General features: G+C 38.4%; 1 protein-coding gene and 1 pseudogene across 2 annotated transcripts; both read left to right on the top strand.

Annotated features, from left to right (window-relative positions):
- Nucleotides 1-76: 76 nt before the first annotated feature.
- On the top strand, nucleotides 77-3,834 carry LOC110054791 (uncharacterized; annotated as a pseudogene).
- A 1,549-nt stretch (nucleotides 3,835-5,383) lies between these two features.
- LOC110054818 (uncharacterized) lies at nucleotides 5,384-20,745 on the top strand. Of its 2 annotated transcripts, none has more exons than XM_089281168.1 (16): nucleotides 5,384-5,670; nucleotides 6,716-6,776; nucleotides 7,910-8,260; nucleotides 9,707-9,772; nucleotides 10,419-10,521; nucleotides 11,170-11,260; nucleotides 11,939-12,036; nucleotides 12,979-13,012; nucleotides 13,747-13,886; nucleotides 15,554-15,740; nucleotides 16,957-17,067; nucleotides 17,954-18,140; nucleotides 18,807-18,878; nucleotides 19,125-19,194; nucleotides 19,756-19,886; nucleotides 20,570-20,745. In XM_089281168.1, the coding sequence occupies exons 1-16, from the start codon at nucleotides 5,507-5,509 to the stop codon at nucleotides 20,681-20,683; spliced, it is 1,980 nt and encodes a 659-aa protein (XP_089137294.1). In that variant the 5' UTR covers nucleotides 5,384-5,506; the 3' UTR covers nucleotides 20,684-20,745. The 2 variants fall into 2 exon arrangements, with proteins under 2 accessions (XP_089137294.1, XP_089137295.1); XM_089281169.1 differs by having other exon boundaries at nucleotides 11,173-11,260.
- The last annotated feature ends 150 nt before the right edge of the window (nucleotides 20,746-20,895 follow it).

Here is a 20,895-nt window from a genome sequence, read left to right on the forward strand (position 1 = left end):
AAGCTGTTTAAATACGGCGTCAATAGACCTTTTTAGCTTGAGTGGTTTGTTTTCCCATCTCCGACCACGTGATTTTCTCTGGAGCATTGTCCTTTAATCCATCTCAAAATTATTCATTCATGTACCCGCGATAATTTGAAATTTTTAAAGCAATAATTCTCAAGAGTATTATCACATGGTCTTAAATGGGGCATTTTTACAAACCGCCCAAGCTAAAAAGGTCAGAGCCACCTTAGATTTTCGGGAATTTAAGGTGGGTCTGAACCCTTCCTACAGAATTTTTTAAACTTTACCAAAAGTTGCGTCTTATCATGCTTATCAAAAGTTAATAATATAAAAAAATTCACCGTGCCATTTTTGAATCACAAGCCCGTAAAGCTGTAATTAAGGGTGTTTTTAGGAGGTCATACCGTTGCTATTGTAACCTATTGCGTCACGAAAATGATAACAACGTTTTCACCAAAGATTGGGCAGTTTTTTGATACCATGATTGTAGCATCAAGTGATAAAGAGTGGTTATAACGACCCATCAAACTGTTTTGAGCCACCTTAAAAGGCTCAGTTCTTACAAGGTTTCATTTCAGTATATAACTCGAATTGGGGTTTATTACTCATAGAGTTGAAACAGAATTCAAGCCACACCCACAAAAGAAGATCCTGGTACCTTTTAGGTGTTCGCTTCAAAATTTCCGACGAGCACCCCCAACAGTTTTTATATGGGAGTTCCCCCCGGGCTATGACGTACCTACCGTTTTCACCGGAAGTAAAAATGCATACCGGAATACCAGGCTAAATCTGTGGCTTGAAAAATATTATGGTATTCTCGTCTCTTTCCGCTGGATAAAAGTAACGACCGCTCTCACTAAAGAAGCACACGATGCTCCACGATGCGTAAAGCAAGTACGCACAATTTTGAAGAAAATGCCTGGTATTTGTTATTCCTGCGGGGAGAGGCGCGAGACAAAGCGATGTTCTGCATGCCAGCATGCACACTACTGTTCAAAAACCTGTCAAAAGCGGCACTGGAAGAAACACAAACCAAACTGTATTCCACCGGAATCGTCACTACATGAATTGTTCGACGCTTGCGCCATGGACCTGTGGCCAAGTGCTCCTGCAGCACACGACTATGGCTTCGACAACGTGAAGTTATACCATGGTGATTCTGTGTTTCCTCGTGACTCTCGTGGTCTGACGCCGGAACACGTTTTGCTTGGCCTTTATCAGATCATAACCAAGGACATTAAGAATGATGAACTACCAAATGTTGGTGAATTTCTTTCTGATATCCCAGTATATAATTCTATTGGCGCATCGAACAAGATGATGCTTGAATCATTCGAGAAGAATTCACTTGATGAGTTTCTTCACCGTTATATTAGCAGTGTGTAATTGAACGGGTGGGAGATCAGTTACCCCCTGATTGTTATATCTTCCAATGGACACGGCACAGACTGGTTATTGGTCCTACTCGATTGTTGCTAAGCGAGTCTGTTGGGCTTACGCAGGAGCAAGTAGTACAGATGAGAAATGATATTTATCGAAGGTACTACGAAACCAGTAGCTAAGAACTTGACATTATAAACTTTTAGCACTGATCCTTGGTGATGATGATGATGATGATGATGATGATGACGATGACAATGACAATGGTGATGCTGACAATGACAATGATGAGGCCATGTAGCCCTGACCACGACCACTACCATGACGACAGTCATGATGATGATGAAATCAAATAGGGTGGAATTCTGATTTCTCAAAACCCTCAATTTTTCGAACCTCCTGATAACTCGAACCAAAGGTCATTTCCTTTGAATATAGTTGCAGACTGTCATTTTCTGCCCGATTTCTTGAGCTACCCAATTTTTCAAACCAATAATAAATTTTCATTTCCCTTGGAGGTTCAAGAAATTTGGGTTCTACTGTAGATACCAGAAGTTTAACTGCACATGAAATAAAATTTAAGTCAAGTAGATTACTTTAATTAAACAAAATAAATTAGCATTGAATCAGATATTTTAATCAAAATTTTACATATTGCTACATAACTCAGACTGAGCAGGCATATATATAAGTTTGATTTTTACTTACCTTTTTATGAATTTTAAAAGCCACAATTGTAATGCTGTAAATATAGCCTCCCTTGTATCTCCTGTCTTAATTGCTGAAAAGCGCAGATCAGTGACGAAACGTTTGTTATTCTAGGTCATTTAACAATTTGTTTCTAAATTCCTGGATTATCCTGGAATCTCTGCTGAGGAACAACAAATACTAAGCATTTTCTTCAAAATTGTGTGTATCCTGGAGTCACCTGGATACTGATGAGTTTTTAATCTGTGGGATTCAAAGGAAAGTGCTGATTCTCACACCTGGTTTGGCTTATAATTTTGAGGAATATTAATTAGCTCTTATTTACCGAGCAGGAGGTCTGTATGGGAGAATCTTGACTGAGATTGTGAGTACAGAGCGAATGCAGTGAGGTCTGTACACATGACCAAGGTCAAGATTCTTCCATACAGACCGACTAAGCGAGCGGTTAATAAGATGTTTATTATATGGCAATGAAACAAGAACAATTTAATTCATTTGATGTAACTGGTTTGTAGGGAACTGACGTTTTGCTTACGAATAGCGATGAGTCGAACTTAATTCTGCCAAAGTTTGCTCATCTTCTTTACTTTTTTTCTCATCAGGCTTTTTGGCACTTCAATAAAAAGGTATTGTTAGAAAAAAGAAGTCAATATTTTTGTAGTTAAGTTTGCAACTTTTTCACCGCAAAACATTACTGGTCTAGATGCCGGTCTAGATGGGAAAATCTAAACTGCTTTCAATATCAATTTCAGCCAATAAAATTCATGAATTCAGTAGTTCCCAGTCCTTGTGAGACTCAGCCATATAATAATGGAATATATTCATGTACTTGATACATGTAGTTTTCGGTTGTAAGGTGCACAACTCAACAGAAAATTATTTTATTTCAACATATCATTTCCCTCAAATATTACCTTAAAACCAGTGCAAAGAAAATCAATTTTCAAGTTCACCCTTTGGGCACGTATTTGCAGTTACCATGTACTAGCCTGGAAGTCATTCTCACTATAGCTATGTTAAAATTTCTTACTAAAATTGATCAAACTGCAGGGCTATTCCAGCAGTAATTTCATCTCTTAGAGTACTTTTAGTTCTTTAATTTGGATTTCCCCCCAAATAATCCCAAAAAGCTTTGCTTGCCCTTCAGACAAGGCATGCAATTTACTAAGACCTGAAGTAAGTCGTTGGAACTGCAAAATCCATTAGCCCTTAGGGCTATCATGCAGACATGGCTTCAAACACTGTAAACTTGAGGTGTGCATTTATTGACAGTCAGTTATTCTACTGTGACAAATTCTTATGACTGCAATTTCTTTATGATCAAGCTGCTAGAGTAAAAGAGGTTGTTGAAGATCTTGTAGATATGGTTGTCATGGAAAGCACTGATTTGGTTTTTATAGTGATTATGAGTCAACATAGACAATGTTTAAACTAACAAGTTGTTGCATAAATTTATGAGAAATTAGCTACCGTGATGTTGTAAAAGGTGTTGCCAAGGAAAAGTTAAAAAGAAAAAAATAGTGCTGGAATTTCTTGGTTGCATAACAAAGTACACACTGAAGTTGGTGTCTCATGACTCCACAGAAATATGTAGTACTACTGAGTGATAATCATGCGAGGAAGTATTTACATTTTGATGATCACAGTTATAACTAGATTGAGATTATCCATTCTTTTCGTTGCCAATAATTTTATTGTCTAAAATGTAAATATAAATAAACATGTTTTCAGTATTTCTAATGATAATTTTCCAGAATTCATCACATATCCTAGAGAAAGCTGGGGAACCCCAGGGGGGTGGGGACTCCCAAATAAAAAGGATGGGGGTGCTTTTCGTACCTTTAAGGGGTTAAAAAAGCAGTTTTGGTAACTCTTAGGTAGATAAGCCTCAAAATATCTACAGCAGGAGCTCATTGCAATATGTTTTAGGAGGATTGAGCAGAAAAAAAAAAATGATAGGAGATAATGTGTTCTTGAATTGGTACCTCTTTGGAGAGAAAAAAAAATTAAGATGCCCACAAAACAGGATCTTGGTACCTCATGGAGGTTCTTTTCAATATTTCTGACAAGCACTTCTGTTCTATTAATATGGGAGCCCCTCCCCCCCCCCTCCCCCTCTCCCCTGGGGCTGCCCCCAGGTAGGGAACAAGCTTGAAATTAAACTTCTCATAAACCAACAAACAAGTTTAGCTTCCCAGCGCATTGTGCAACGTGTGACATTACACACTTCTAGTCCAGTTACGTTGTGGCTCTCTCTCTTTCAGGCATTGCTGCAACTAGAAAGCTAATTTGTCCTGGTATATTACACCCAATGAGCCAAAATTTTCATTGGCTATACCAGGTTTCACAAGCTCTTTAAATGTTTGTAGTCAATTTGCATGTAAAATTGCGCAAAGTTGTATATTAATGAGAAAAATTTTTAAAAACGGCAAAGATCACCCTATATTCAGACTTCGATTCAGGATGAACAGGGTCGCTCCAAGCACTTAAGGTGGCCGAACACAGTTTTCGCGCGTGCTTTTGCTGATGCAATTGAGTGCGCGCACAAGGATTACAAAGAGCGATCATTTTATTTACTCAACACCCGCACTATCTGTGTTATTTTTCTCTATTATTGAACGCAGTGTATTGATGGCTTTAGTCTTTTATTACAAAGATATGTTAGAAAAGGTAACGACGCAAAGAAACCAGCAATTCTCAGCTTTCTCTTTGTTACCGAAAGAACCCAGTTAAATGCAGCGCATGCGCAGTTGCTCAAAAAATTGAGACCAATTGCTTTTGCAGAAACTTGCAGATTTCTGACAATCCAGTCGTTAGAATTTCAAGAAATTTGGCAAAAAAAATAGTTCAGAAACCACGTGAATGATCTATCGCAAAAAATCTGAATTTTGACATAGGGAATTTTTAATAATATAGAACATGCGGTGACAACGATTTACGGCGAATTACGAAAATCGCCTATGTCAAAATTTTATTAGAACAGTGTTGACAGAAGGGATTTAATGTCAATTTGTAGTGGGCAAAAGATGAAAAAAATCTAACGACTGGATTTTTTTAAGTAAACAAAAACCATTTTTTAAGCCTTGTTTTTAACCAGCCCCGTTGCCATGGCAACAGCACACACCTGAGCGAAAATGCGACAATAAACTTTTCTGTGGTTAACCTTGACTCTTGCAAAAAACGAGCGCCAAAGCATAAATACCTTAAAAGTAATGGTGAATTAGGCATAGGCTCTTGAAAACTGTGTTCGGCCACCTTAACATGACGTCTATTATTTGCTAAATCAGCAGCAAACCATCAGACGGTTGGGAATGGGGCGAGACAACTTCCAAGATGGCGGCAGTGATAGGCATCTTCGAACTTCTTGAAATAAGAAAACTTGGCTAGCTAGCTGCATTTATTAATATTCGAAATGCCTGGTGGCCGAAGGAAACGGAGCTTAACGCCGCATGCTGCGGAACAAAAGAGGAGCAGTAAGCGAATCAGAAAAGGCAGTGAAAGTTCCAAAGCAGAAAGGACTTCGAGAAAACATGTTGTAGAGTACGAGTTAAAAGCCTCGAACTTGACTCTAAAAAGGTAAGTGCTAGCTACAAAATATAATTTTCTAGTCTTCCAGTGCAGGGTGTCTTAAAAACTAAGACCAGAGACCTAAAATCTAAGACCTAAGACCTGAGACCTGAGACCCCTCCGAATCCTAAAAACTAAGACCTAAGACCTCTTCGAATCTCAAAAACTAAGACCTAAGACCCCCTCCGAATCTCAAAAACTAAGACCTAATTTTAAGACCCCCCTCCGAATCTCATTGCGAGTTTCGTTCGTACACGTACATTTTTATTTCGCATCCTGCAATCTTCACACTTGATTAAAGACTGATAAGGCTTTATGAAGAAAATAACTTTCTAAGGTTTGGATAAACGATGAAGAAGTGTAAAATGAAGTTGTTATTTTACACCATAATTTATCTCCAACTGCCTTACCAAAAATGTGTATTGTTATATTTGTAGAAATACTGTAGCTTCCTACCACCCCAGACCCCTCCAGAAGCCCTGTACTTCTTAACACATTGTGGTCATTTCGCTCCCTGGTTACATCGCTTTAAGTTAGTTTCCTCCAACCAAAATCTAGATCTGACCGAATTTGGCTTGGCAGTGAATAAAAGAACAAGGGATAATCTACATGTGCGTTGGGGTGAACTGACTTGGAGTGATCTAGCCGTTAAGCAAAGTGACCAGATACTTTCTTAACTCTGGACTCTTTCAAACCTACCCCTCAGACTAGGTTTACACTAGAGGAGATTTTTTCAGATTCGTAAATGTGTCTGGGTTCTTCAATTTTAGAGAACTTGGATTCACAGGTGTTTCGGATTCCTAACTATTTACAAATGACTATAACTTCAGGAACTTTCATGGTTGAATGGTTACCATGCTGTTTGTTGCTACAAGGTGAATTCAAATGCTGCCAAAAAAGAAGGCTAAAGTCAATCCTGATGCTACTGAAGCAAATTTGAGTGAGACAGATCACAAAGCTCAACATTATACTATATGCAATTAGTATATGTATCAATGGTTGTTATTTGAGATACATGTTGTTCACTTTGGTAATGTTCTTTTTTATTCGATAGTGTGTTGCCCTTGTCTGGTGACTTGGCAAATGCATGCTTGCTATTTCTGGGAAAAGGACAGGTATGTCTGCTCATTGTTTTTGCTCATTTTGCTTTGGTATTGCTGCTTTTCATGTGACGTCATCATTTTCCAAAATAAGAAATTACCAATCCTTCTGAAGTTTTAGTTTCATCAGATGAAAGACCCTCTAAAAACTTGACGTTTTGCAGCGTTTAAGCTTGACGGGGTTTCTCATTTTGAAATAGGGCATGTTTGAATTTCCAAGTTTATGCGTTGTGTGACATTAAAATGGCGGCCCGATAAGGCTCTCGACTAGGTCAAAAGATGAGTTATAGCACAAGTTTTTGCTAACTAAGCTAATTGTTCCTCTATAAAAAGTGTTAATTTCAATGTGTCGGAGCTCTAGAATAATAACTTTTTGTTTAAATGGCAAAACTCGATGACAGATGTTTCTGTTACTTTACGGCTGGAGGGACACAAACATGGCGACTTCATACAAAGCTCTATAAATTTGAGTGAAACACTTCTCCGAATAACGGGGGAATGAAAAACTGCACAGACCTAAATCTTGGCGAGGTTGTTTATATATCAATCATCTTTCATATCCCAGCTTCTTGACTTAATTTATTGAATGGTTATGATTTTTATTTTTGATGGCGTGACGCTGCTGGAGTCTGGACTACTGTCCTCTCTGATAGAGATGTTTCGGAGGAGGCATCTGTGTTCCTTTCTCAAACAGCTGCTGCTAATCAAGCCTAGCTTTGGACTTGGACTTTTTGAAGGCCACAAGTTTATTAGCTTTAAATTGGCTACAGACTGTATTTAGTGTTACCCTTACTAAATTAAGTGTTTACCTTACTTACTTACTTTACTTGCTTGGCATTACATTGTAAACTACTATGGATGACAAAAGTGACTGAGACACTTTCTGAAAATGACACTGTAATTAAATTTTGCTTTTTAAATGGTGCTGTAGCTATCATAAAATAGTGTTTTTTTCAGTGGTGTTTCTTTTTTAAAAATGTGTGGTTTTTTTTAATGGTGCCAAAGCCCTCGCAAATGGTTAACTTGGGATTTAGAAGTGTCATTTTTTTTGCATGAAATTTGACATGGGTTCATCTGTTAGGCAGTTGATTTTCCCAAACTGCAATTTCTGCACGTGATTGCCAATTTTTGTTTAATTTTGTTTGCAGAAAGTTTGCATCAAAGGAATGGCTCTCATCAAAACCTTAACCGGGCTGGTAAACATATTTGGTTATAACATTGGGCCTAACCATGACGCATTACAAGTCTTTTCGCCAAGCACTTCCAGTCTTCTGACAATTTCTGAGTGTAGTGAAGCAGATGCCACAAAAAGGACAGATTTTAAGAGGTTGTTAAAAGAATCTCTACAGAGCCAGCCTTTGGAAGTGTTCAAGAAAGCTATGGTAAGAACAAAGAAGGCAGCGTCAGTTCTTCTGATGAAAGCTATACAGACTGTTGAGACAACCTTTGTGTGCAGTTTTCCAAGCTTTGAGGAAATCTTCAGCTTGGATCTTGGCAAGGTACGTGTATTTGTTGTGGAATTGTTAATCTTACCATTGTGATTCATTATTTATTATCATTAATAATGGTAATTGAACTGAGTGGAGTGCAATTTGGTCTGAAATCATACGCGTGATTTCAAAATCGAACGAGCACGCAGCACGAGTTCGATTTGAAATCACAAGTATGATTTGAGACCAAAATTGCAGGACACGAAGTTCAATTGCCACTTTATTAGATCCATTTTGAAATCGCACAATTTTATCGCCTAACATTTTAGATTTTGGTGTATCGTTCCAGTATCTGGTTTGTTGAAAATAACGGTACCGGAAACGCCTTTACGTCTCATTAGTATGCAAAACGATGTCATGTGAAGAAAACTCATTCAAGCATGACAAAGAAACAAGCAGTTCTGAATTCGGAACGAAAATAGTCTACTTCAGGCATAAAAGTTCGATTCTCTTCCCCTGATTCAATGATGGAAGGCCTTCCTTTCTTCTGTGGTTGAGGCTGAGACTTTTCGTTGTCTTTGGAGAAGGAATTTGAAGGTGCATCCTGTGTAATTCTGCGAAGGATTTCACTCCCTCAGTTCCCACGAGTGCACGATGCCCAGCGGATAGTACGTTTTGTTTTCTTTTAATACCGTTTAATGGCATGATTTTAAGGGAGTCCAGCTCGTTATCATGCATCTCCGTTTCTTTTTGTGACCTCGGCGTAGGACTCATACTCGGGACCTTGCCAAGTTCTTGCAGCGCCATTTGTTTCAAGATGTTTTCAAGATATTTTTAAGATGGCGGGACTGGCATCAGCTTCGTAAGACATTTGTTCATTCACTGTTTTGGGGCGTATTTTGACTATGTTTATTCACAGCGACAGAGCTGAGCTCTTATGTTGCTTCGTCTGAAACTACCGGAAACCTGGAAACATCTACCTTCTTGAGATGGCTCTGAATTTGTTGTTGTGTGGTTTTCGTTTGTTTACTGATGTTTTACTGGACTCGGTATCATACGGATCTTGAACAGATGTTCAAAGAAAAATCGCCAAAATATTCGTCAAAATGGACACTGAAAGTTGGAAACTTCCATTAAAGTAGGTCTTCAGCCTGAAGAAGTTCATATTCGTCATTCAGAAACTGTAATTAATTAAATTTGTCAATTTTTTTGGAACAAAACAACAATAACAACAAATAGTGGTTGCAAAATTCTCCACGCAATGGCTTTTTGCCTTTCATTTTCCTGAAATTTTATTGATTACTTTAAACCAACCTTGAAATCTGATTGGTTGTTTTGTTTTACTGTTCCATTCTCATTGGTTGAGAAAAAGACGCGATTTAGAGCAAAAAGTAGTGCGATTCGTGAATAAATCGCACCACTGAGAGCCAATCAGATTGCAAGGATAACCAGTGATTTCAAAATGGATTTAATAAATAATTTAATCATTTGATAAGTGTAGCGATTCCATTTTAGGATGCAGCCCTTGGAAGTATAGAGTTATCTTTGAAGAAGAGGACAGTTGCTTTAGGATTCATTTTAGTAAGGATACTACCTACTATTTTATGTTGTACTATGTTTTTTGTTTTGTTTGTCATTTACATGAATATTTCTGATCAGTGCTGTCAATAAGATTTAACGTAGGTGACTGTCCTGTGGCAGGACTTTATAAAGGACACCCATAAAAATGTCCTCTAGCAATGTTCCAGGTACCAGAGGGGTCTCACCTGGGGGAAGGGGGGGGGGGGGGAGGGATACTCCCACATAAAAAGCTTGGAGATGCTTATTACTCTTTGTCTCGCATAGGATTATAAATCAAGGATTGTGGTCTCACTTAGGGTGTCCATGATGAAATGCAACTATTTTCAGCTGCCAAAGTATATTTTAGGCTGCACTCCAATCTAGTAGCCCTGGAGGAGTCTGGTGTCAAGAGTGCTCCACTAACTTTGCTGCTCGTGTGTGTACACCCCAGACATGAACCTGTTTGCATGTTAAGTTCCTCACCAGCACATCGTGTTTGAAACCCTGCTCTAGAGGGCCAACTGTAATGTCATTATAACAGTTGGTATTTCAGAGATTAATACTACAGTAGTTCAAGCTCCAGTGCATGGGTGCCAGGTCTTATCGACAACGCTGCACATGTAAGTTGTTTTTATTAACTTTCTTTTCCATAATTTGTTGTTTTCAGCTGGAACCAGACACAGACAGATGTGGATTTCTGACTGTTCCTGAAGAGTGGAAGATTGTTGATAACATAATGCAGCAAGCAGAGAAAGGAACACATGAAGAAGGTACTTACACAGTCAAGTCATGTAGTAATTTGGTTACTTATTGTATCATGTAGGAATTTCTTTGGCCTTGAGTTACTAGTTTCTAGCCTTGCCAATTGAGGCCACTTCATGTAAAAAATAAACACAAAATATGCAGTACCTATTGTACTTATTTTAATTGTAAGAAACAGAAACTGGTATTTTAAAATATAAAAATTGTTTTGAGCCAAAAATTTAATGTGCTAAGTCTCCCAAATGGCAGCATGTTGCTGAGTTATTCATCATGAATTCTATTTATTTATTTATTTATTTATTTTATAATTAGATTAAAAAAACTCAAACTAAACAAAATATATGGGTTATTGACCAAGTGTGAGGTCAAGATGGCTGGATATTGGCCAAGTTCTTTTTTTGCGTGTTTATGGACTTATTATATGGCTTTTGGGGAAATTTTTCTTGCGGGACGTGGGGGTAGTCCCAAGTGAGCAAGATAGCTCCATCTTACCTGCTCCGGTAGCCAATCACAGCGCAGGATTTGATTCATCTTGCCTGCTCAAGGAACTAGCCATATAATAAGATATTATAATTAATAAGTAGTTTTTCAAGTTGATCTCAAAAAGATCTCAGTTTTACTATCATTTGATCTCAGTTGATCTCATTTTGCTCTAGCAGTTAATGCCCCAGTTATTCTAATTTGTGGTGGAAAGGACATTGGAAAATCAACATTTGCAAGATATTTAACAAACTTACTCCTGAATAGGTACATGTGCAATGTTGTAAAATTTAGTGTAATGATATTCCTAGCAGGGTACCTTAATTATTCACCAAGTCTGCAGTATTCAATAAAGTTCTTGGTCTTGTAGCAAATTAATAAATCAATGGTTTAAGCTCTTCAAAAGCCATTGCAACTCATCCAGATGGCTTGTGGGTTATAATCTTTAGAAAGCTAGAAAGTTTGTTGGTTCCAAGCCTTTTGAAATCTTGGAAAAAGCTATTTGATTAGAAATGTTACGAGTAGTGACTTTCATTCCTAACAAAGAGAAAGCGAGAAAGAGTGAAAATATTTAGATTGTTGTTGTTGCCACCCTTCAGGCAATCTTCTGAACGAAGTACAGTATGTCTTTGGCAAGATATTTTATTTTCTGAAAAAAATTATATATATATAAATAATCTTGATAAATTTTCTTGACATCGTAAAAATTTAGCGTTTCTCAATTAAATGTGGTGCATCAAATGATTAATACCTAACTTAGTATACATGTACGTGTATAGTGCATACATGTACACGTACACTGTGCATTTGCAGTGGATGACTGTAGCATTAGCTTGTAGTAAAGACCATCATAATTCAAGATTTTTCAGTTGTACAGTCATGTATATTGTGCACAGTCATGTACGATGTTCAGTTATTTTTCATTACTTTTGTATTTTTCCACAGTCTAGAAGAACTTTATTTCCTTGAGTGTGATGTAGGCCAAAGTGAATTCACACCACCTGGTTTAATATCTCTCAACAGAGTCTGTACACCTTTGTTGGGTAGGTTATTATTAAAGAATCATTTCAATGGCATCTTTAATGGCTAACATACATGTATACCTGGATTACAGACTAAGGCATGCTGGCCTCATGGTTAGTGTGATCGCCTCTGGATCGAGCAGTCTGGGTTTGAACCCTGGCTGGAAAGATTGTGTTGTGTTCTTGGTCAAGGCACTTTACTTGTACAGTGCCTCTCTCCACCCAGCTGTATAAATGGGTACCGGCAAACTTAATGCTGAGGGTTAACCCTGTGATGGACTAGTCAGCATCCCATCTAGTGGGAAGTACCTAGAAGTGCTCCTAGTCATTTTTGCAAACTACAACGTAGTAGCAGACAAGAAATAACTTTGAGATAAAAACACAAAGTTTTAAATTTGCAAAATGTGTTTCACATGACCAACATCCATCTTCAGTTTACAAATACAAATGAACCGCTAGTCAGTGTGATATAAATGTGAACTTTCATAGAATATATGAATACTAAATAACAACATGAATATGAAGCACTAGAACATACAATGGTTGGAAAACAATGTGTATTGTAAGACAGAAAATTAAAATGAAAGTGTGAAATAAACATGATCAACTTGCTTGTTTAATTTAGAACTGTTAACATTTTTAGAGCTGTTAATCAAGTAACTTTGTTTGAACACTTGCTTGGTTCCTTTTGTTTTGTTCTTATGCAATGTTTGATTCTGATAGTCTCACCAAATGGTTGGCTGGGTCAACCTATCAAATGCTTTGCAATAACCTGCTATTGGACTATCATTGTTACTCACTAGTCAGAGTATAATTATGACTGTAAGCCAGGACAGGTGAATATTAATAAATAATTTATTGTACCTGCCTCCTCTTTTGTTTGTTTGTTTGTTTGTTTGTTTGTGTTACGTGTACTCTTGCTGTTCTTGTGTTGTTTATTTTCATCCCTTGTCTTTCCAACAGGTCCTCCATTCACTCATCTTAGACAACCAGAAAGGTCAGTGACTGAAATTTGTCATGATCTTAGAGTTTTGGTTTCAACAACACAATTTTTATGGACCATGTTTTATTGCATAATTAACACTTATAAAATAAATGAAAATTAGTGTACTGTTTATTTATCAACAATTATCATAATATTATATAATTATTCTTCTTTTCCCCATGGATCCTTTTTAGATTATTGTCTTATGTTAACCTCAGGTTTAGCTCTTAAATGTTATAATACTGTTGTTGTTCTTGTTGTTTCTACTTCTGTCTGTTAATGTCACCTCCCAAAGGTGTTGAAAGCCAGATTATGATGATGCAGGAATTCCACGATATCCCAAAAAACACTAAATTTCTTTTACGTGCATGTACATCTGACCTGTCCTGTACAATGGGTTTTAATATCAGTTTCCTGCTCTGCTGCATGAAGATTATTACTAGGCCACTGACAATCAATGGCAGTGTAAAAATATGTTATAAATTTCAGAGTTCATATGTTCCTACTGTTTACAAAATATTGCTATGAGTTGTGTTACCAGAACTGTAACTGTAGGCTCGATTTCCACTAATTTCTTGGGTCTGGTCTGCGTTCCTCTCTGAAAGGAGACTTCAGGAAAGGAACGCAGTTTCATTTCCCGAACAGCGGCTGGTTATCAAGCCTTAGAACTCTAACTGGTGATTACTCATTTTGTAAGCAGTTGGTGGTAAATGTATGTAACTAAGGGTAATCTTTTTCTTTTTCAGATCAGTGTTTTTTGGAGATATTTCTCCTAAAGACAGACCTGAGTTTTATGTCAAGTGCATCCACAGTGTATATCAAACATACGCTGACAACTACAGGAGAAAAATTCCATTGATTGTGAACACACAGGGCTGGGTAAAAGGTAAGGAACTCAAACTGCTTGTGCCTAAATAACCCTCGGCTGGTGAAAATCATTCAAGGATCTTCAAAGATCCTTGAAGAATTTCATGAGGATCTTGGTGAGGATCTTGTTGATCAAAATTCTCAAAGAAAAACAAAAAACATTATCAAGACCATCAAGGAAATTTAAAATTCTTGCCAGGATCTTCTAAGATCTTGACCACCATCCTTAACAATCTTTGGGATCTTCTAAGATTTTGCACAGATCCTTACAAAGGTCTTTTAATACAAGATCATTCATTTAAAGATCTTTGCAAGGTCTTTCAAGTGATTCTAGTCAACAGGGACCTTAAATAGGTCTTTAAGGATCTCGTAAGATCCTCAAAGATCCTTTAAGTTATTTTTCTTTTTTTTGGCGGGTGGGGGGGGGGGGGGGGGGAGGGCAATCCTCATAGGCACGTAAGTTATGCAATTTAAGGTACCTTAGCACACATGTGTAGCATGCTCATGATCTAGTTCACACTAAGAACACTTCACCTCTATCAAATACATGCATGTAAGAGTTAACATGTAAGTGCAGTGTACTACAAAAAGGAAAATGAAACCCCATTGATTTGGTCACCAACCGACCACAAAAATCTGGCAGTGTTAACAGGGTGGTCATGTAAGGTGGGGTTCCGCTCTACTACTAAATTGTGTCGAAATCTTCCCTGAATTTATAGCTGTCTGTGAGTACTTAAATGTCTGACATTTTAACAACAGCAACAAGCTTTATTACTACATTAAAAGGTAAAGTTAAATTACAGCATAATATATTTATACAAATAATATTAATAATCCAATATTAATTAATGATTTTAAAAATCAGGTTACCTATAGTAAAGAAGACAGGCCTTGAGTAGCATACTTTCTATATTTGCGAGTTTCTGTCATCTTAGACTGGATAGCTCTTGGGTAGACTGAAGAGTTCTTATAACAGTCACATTTACCGGGAGGAAATATGTAGTCATGGTGCAGTGTACTGTAGGCCTGTAGTTTCAAGAGAGTACTCACTGTATCCAGTACATACATGTACACATTTCTTTGATCAGCTTAAACTACAATGTAGGGTAGTCTGCTGCTTGGAAATCATGCAGAGACATGCCTTGACTAGAAGGAGTTCCATTTTGTGGAACGAAGTGTGTGACTGTCACTATGTAGCTGATTTTAATGTCTGAGAACCATAAAAAAAAATTTTTTCAGGTGGCAACAAGTTGCACTAGAGGGAACAATTTAACTGTTAAATGTGAATTAACCATTAACTGCCTGGTATGCATTAGAGAACCCTGGAAATTATTCATGCAGTATATCAAACACAAAATACCATGTTTGACCACATTTCCAAACACAGAGAAGAGAGTTGAAAATACGACATGTAGTGGAGTATTTTTGGCAAACTTCGAAGTGTTTGGAAATGTTGTCAAACACAGTCTTGAGTGTTTGATATGTCTTCTCAATTGAAACCAAAACTAAGGAGAAATGGAGAAATTTATAAAATCACCAAAAAAATTTGAGTTAACTAATTAATTTTATCAAAAGATCAGGCATCCAAATACTGTCATGATTATGATTTCCATTCTTTAAACTTGATGAATTATTAATGAGATTGAGAAGAAACTAATAGAACTTAGTTTTCCATTTTAATCCAAGGTATGGGAGTGCCACTACTGTTAGATGTGATACGAATTGTACAGCCTTCCCACATTATACAGTTTAATTACACATCGCAAGAAAACACAAACAAGAACTTGCCACCTTTAACAGAAGATTTTTTGATGAATACACCAGGATGGGCATTTGTTGTTGACAATGAAAAAAATTATTCAGACAACCGAAGGTCAGTGGAGTTTGAGGAAAAGTTTGGTTTTTCGTTATCAGCAATAAGTTTGTGTTGGTCTGTTTGGATTATTTTGTGGCTGTCCAACAAGTGTCTGTCTTAGAGATGTGTCTACCTTAGATAGGTGTCTGTCTTAGATAGGGTAGCATCTGTGGGAGAGTTCAGCCTCAACAAAATGCCTCTGTCCACCTCTTCAACAGAATACTGCTTGCTGTAGAGAGTTTCTGCCTTCCAGAGTGTCTGCATTGGACAGTTGTCTCTGCTAGAGAGGTCTTTGCTCAAGAGTGATGTTTGTCGTAGAGAGGTGTCTGTCTTAGAGAGGTCTCCCTTAGGAAGGTCTCTGCCGTAGAGAGGTGTCTGTCCTAGAGCGTTTTCTGTCCGAGAGATGTATCTGTTCTAGAGAGGTGTCTGCATTGGACAGGTGTCTTTGCAAGAGAGGCCTGTGTTTGCTTAAGAATGATGTTTGTCCGACTGTCATAGAGAGGTGCCTGTCTTAGAGAAGTCTCCCTCAGGAAGGTATCAGCCATAGAGTGGTGTCTGACCTACAGAGGTGTCTGTCCAAGAAAGGTGTGTGCATTGGAGAGGTGTCTCTGCTAGGGAGGTGTTTGCTTAAGAGTGATGTTTGTTGTAGAGAGGGGTCTGTCTTACAGAGGTCTCCCTCAGGAAGGTAATTGCCGCAGAGTGGTGTTTGCTCAGAGTGGTTTCTGTCCTACAGAGGTGTCTGCATTGAATAGGTGTCTCTGTGCGGGAGATGTTTGCCTAAGAATGATGTTTGTGCGATTGTCATGGAGAGGTGTCTGTCTTTGAGAAGTCTCCCTCAGAAAGATAACTGGCATAGAGTAGTGTCTGCTGTAGAGTGGTGTCTGTCCTAGTGTGGTGTCTGTCCTAGAGAGGTGTCTGTCCTAGAGAGGTACTATGTTTGCCCTGAAGGCGGGGTCTGTCCCTGAGAACTATCTAGCTGCCTTAAAGAGTTATCTGGTTGCTGGAGTAATCTCCACCATGGCAAAGATGGAAATGAGAATTGGTTTGCTTAAAGAGGTATCATCCTCCTTTAGTATCTGTCTTCCTTAGTGAAGTGTTCGCTCCCTAGTAAGGTATCTGTCTTCAAAAGAAGCCGAGGCTACCTCAGAGACGAGATCACCACAGAGATAGGTATCTCCGAGGAATCTGTTTTAATGACATGTCTGAGCTGAAAATATTTTTTGTGTTTTGGTAGAGATAGTACAGAAAACTCGGAGGGAAATCCAAACGACAAGTCCAGCCTGCCATGTGTTCCTGATATTTTACAAATCGACAGTGTATCTGAATCAATAGGAGATCCATGCACGTAAGCTGTCATTTGTTCACTCAATCGTTTTAACTTAACTATTATACCAAAAGGGGGGGGGGGGGGCACCTCTCTACAACGGCCATTATGGGGACAGAGGAAAATGGCTGTTGTAGAGAGGTGGCCGTTATGGGAAGTTAGGAGTGCAATATGACACCTACAGTATTTTTTTGAGGGTGCAACTTAATATAAAGTTTATGGTGGCATGTAAATACGTAACAATCAAAATTATCGATAAAACAGAAACCAAGCAGAAACAGAAACCAACGACGCGTAGTTTGGACCAATTCTCGTCACCGTTTACAGCACAACTGGAGTTTTACATGCACCTTTTGTCAGTCGTTGGTTAACTGGCCGTTGTGGAGAGGTTATTTTGGCATTCGGGATGCATTTTAGTTGCCGCTGCCGTTGTGGAGAGGTTAAAATAGGAGTGAAAGACCGTCCGCCGGGACGAAAATAAGTGGCCGTTGCAGAGAGATGGCCGACAGTGGAGGTTCGACTGTATACACAATCAAAGTAGTTAGAAATTAGGTGATAAAAAATTACTGAAGTTAATATTTCTAAGAACGATTAATTGAAATTGAATTTCAAATCTCATAACAAAGATGTTATGGTTCAAATTTGTTTCTGGTTTAAACGCAGCCGCTTTAACCAATTGAAGCTTCCCTCAGTTTGAATTTTCAAGGATAGAAAGCTTGAGGAAGCAAAGATTGTAAGACAGCTTTTTAACTTTTGATTTCTTTCAAAGAAATTTTTAAACAAAATTTGAACTTCCGAACTTGGTCTTTCCTGCACAGTTAATGCACACAGCTCTGAGAATTTAAACTCTTCTTATTTTCTTATCCATGCAATAACAATTATTAACACAACACCTCGTGTTTTTCAGGGCTAAATTTTCAGCGTCTGACCAGCGATCTTTGACACTGTTGTCGTACTTTAGTAGAATTAAAATGAACGAAGAACTTTGCGGTCCTTGTAAAGATGCCTCGCCCGTCGGAATGGCATCTTTACTGTCGTGTACTCCTTACCAGATCCCTTGGAGCTGTCTGGCAATACACGTTTTACATACCGAGGTAATGAAACAGGGATGTTTTTCTCACACTTTCTAAATGGGCTTTCCTGAAGGACTTTTTAAGCGTTATCAATGGGCTTTGTCAGGTCATTTGGGACGTCTGTAGTGAACTTGATGTTTCCGTCTTCCTTTGTCCGTTAGTCAGCTGTAGAAATTCTCGGAATGCGGTCGGATGTTCGAGGTATTTCCAAATTTTCACGACCATCCCAGACTCTACGATTGTACGGTTCCAGACCTCGCAAAAACTGATGGTCAACGATGTTAGGAAAGACCCAATGTCATTATAGGAGAAACTCTAAAATTATGCTAATTAGGGTATTCTGTAATGAATGGGCGTTTTATTTTAGAAGAGATTTGTGGAATGTATTTTATAACCTGAGGAGGGAGCCCATTCAAACGCACCTGACCTTTCATCGGCGCCTGTCTGATTTTACACAAGAACCAATCAGATTTATCGGAGAAATTTTAAATTAATACGACCGAACAGAACCGTTATTGAAGGTTTGGTGTGTTTACTACAGTCCCTGTTATTTAGATCATGTTTTATTTGATTAAAAAGGATCTTAATTCACCTTCTGAATTTTTTTTTTTTAAGTTTACGCTTAATGCCCCTCCTGTTGACAACGTGCTAAGTTTTTTTGTTGTTGTTTTGTTCTACTCGCTATAGGTTGCGTGGAACCAGATTTTGTACGCAATCAACGCAAGTATTGTGGGGCTGGCACAAACCAGATCAGATCAGGTATCAAAAATAAACATCTTTCTAAGCTTACAGTCTTTTTCTAAGCGCTAGTTTTGAAGGGGGTCTGGACGCCACTCTTGCAGTAGCGTTACTCGTCTCAGGCTTCGCGCTTCTTAGTCTCACAACGAAGCAAGAAAGAACAGCCAGAAGCGAAACTGCTGAGATAACACAGCCAATTCAAATTTCTTCTGATAGGTTGTCTTCAACAGGACACAAGACTGGAAAGTTATATTTTTTCCTTTTCAGATGCATCGCGAAGACGACAATACACCGTTTTTCTTGCATGAGAATCCTATTACAGACTGTATTAGTTTAGGTAAGCTCTAAGTCTTTTTTTTATTATTATTATTTTTTAGCAGTATTGCGCTAAATTGAAGGAAACTACGAATTGCGTCTATGTTAAGTGGTTAGGAAAATAAAACGCAACGGGAAAGTCCAGGACAACGGTTAATGTTTTGTTCGGTCACACTTTTAAAGTGCTATAAACTTGTACTGGTATTAGTTACTACGGGCGCTGTGGTTGGTGAGTTTAGCAGGCCATGCTCTGTTGTACGGCTCGCTGAAGTTTGAACCAGCTTTTTGGTATCAAAATGTCTCGTAAGTCATACCAAAGTTTTCTTTTAATTCGTTCATGGTACATAAACGTGTAAAGCGTTTCGTTTTCTTAAAACTTTCGGCGTGTTTTTAAACGATTTCGACTAGACCCGTTTTGCTTTTGACATATGCCAGTCACTTGAAGCCGTTCCTGGTCTCCCGGCCCGCCAAACAACAAATATCTTACTATGTTTGTATTTTGTTGTTGTTGTTGTTTTTGTTTCCCTTTTATCCTCCAAGGTTTTCTTTCCTTTAGCTGATTTGTGTTCTTGGTGTTTTGTAGGAATTGTCAGAAATATTGATCCTGTGAAAAGATTACTGTATGTGTTAACACCTCAAACGCTGGACTCGCTTCGTCAAGTTAACACCCTGTTGAAAGGAAACTTAGAAATCCCAGCTGCTATGTTACTATCAGTAAGTACTGGTGATTGTGTCTTCATTTAATATATCAAATATGACAGGCCGTGTTTAATCGCATTTCCAAACACCTAGAAGAGAGTTGAAAAACCGACGCGTAGCGGAGTACTTTTGAGAACAAGGAAATGTTTGGAAATTTTGATGAAACATTGTCTCGCGTTTTTTGTATTTCTACTTAATATCAAAACAAAATTAAAGAGCTCTCAGATAATTATAATCGTAAAATTCCATGCTAGTTAGCATCACGTGTCCAAACTGCTGTGATTTCCTTTGATTAAAATGAAAAAGTTCCCTTCAAACGTTTTAAAAGGAAGAGTACGTGACGAGCCAAGACAGTGTCTTGCTTGGAAGGCTGTCTGTTTAACTCTCATTTTGTCATACTTACACAAACTACAGGAAATACCTATCCGAGGCCTCCTGGGAATAGTTCCACAGGAGAAGAAACAACCTGAAACCCTGGCCTACCTAGTCTGCGAGCAGGCTCACCTTTGAGTCACACGCGCGAGCGGCGAAGAGCAATCGATCCGGCGGGAAGGAGTCTGGTGGAAAGGCGCCGAGAGCAGCTTCGACGCTCGATTTCGCGCTCGCAACTACGCCGCGCGCTCTTGCGCAGTAACGTGAGCCTGTTCACAGGCTATGGCCTACCCGACGTGAAACATTGTTTCTCTCTTTCCGTTTAGGGAAAGCAAGGGAATGCTCCTTATGTATCCACGGAATTCTCTTACGAACTGCGAGGAGCTGGTGCGAGAAAAGTACGTTACAACCTGCTGAGGAGAAAAAATACTCGATTATGACGGCGTGATCTTCACCCTGTACAGACAAAAAATGTTTAATAAATTATTAACTTTCAATTTTACATCGTGTGTTTCAGATCTTGTTTAACGTAGAAGCACATAAGCGAAGCAAAACCAATTCTGACTTAGCTTTTTTGCGTACCTAACCTTTCCCGCGCTGTATACAGGTCACGTTACTACGTAGAACTTTGATTGGTTCATTACAAAATTGC

The sequence above is a fragment of the Orbicella faveolata genome, unplaced genomic scaffold (assembly GCF_042242905.1).
Source record: "Orbicella faveolata isolate gen_17 unplaced genomic scaffold, um_ofav_v1 contig_48, whole genome shotgun sequence".
Taxonomy (NCBI): domain Eukaryota; kingdom Metazoa; phylum Cnidaria; class Anthozoa; order Scleractinia; family Merulinidae; genus Orbicella; species Orbicella faveolata.

Bases quoted from the DNA above. Each gene is read 5' to 3' on its own strand.
- LOC110054818 (XM_089281168.1), top strand. From the start codon at position 5,507: ATGCCTGGTGGCCGAAGGAAACGGAGCTTAACGCCGCATGCTGCGGAA. The intron at 8,261-9,706 runs GTACGTGTATTT...ATTCCATTTTAG, and splicing joins TCAGCTTGGATCTTGGCAAG to GATGCAGCCCTTGGAAGTAT. The intron at 15,741-16,956 runs GTCAGTGGAGTT...GTGTTTTGGTAG, and splicing joins AATTATTCAGACAACCGAAG to AGATAGTACAGAAAACTCGG.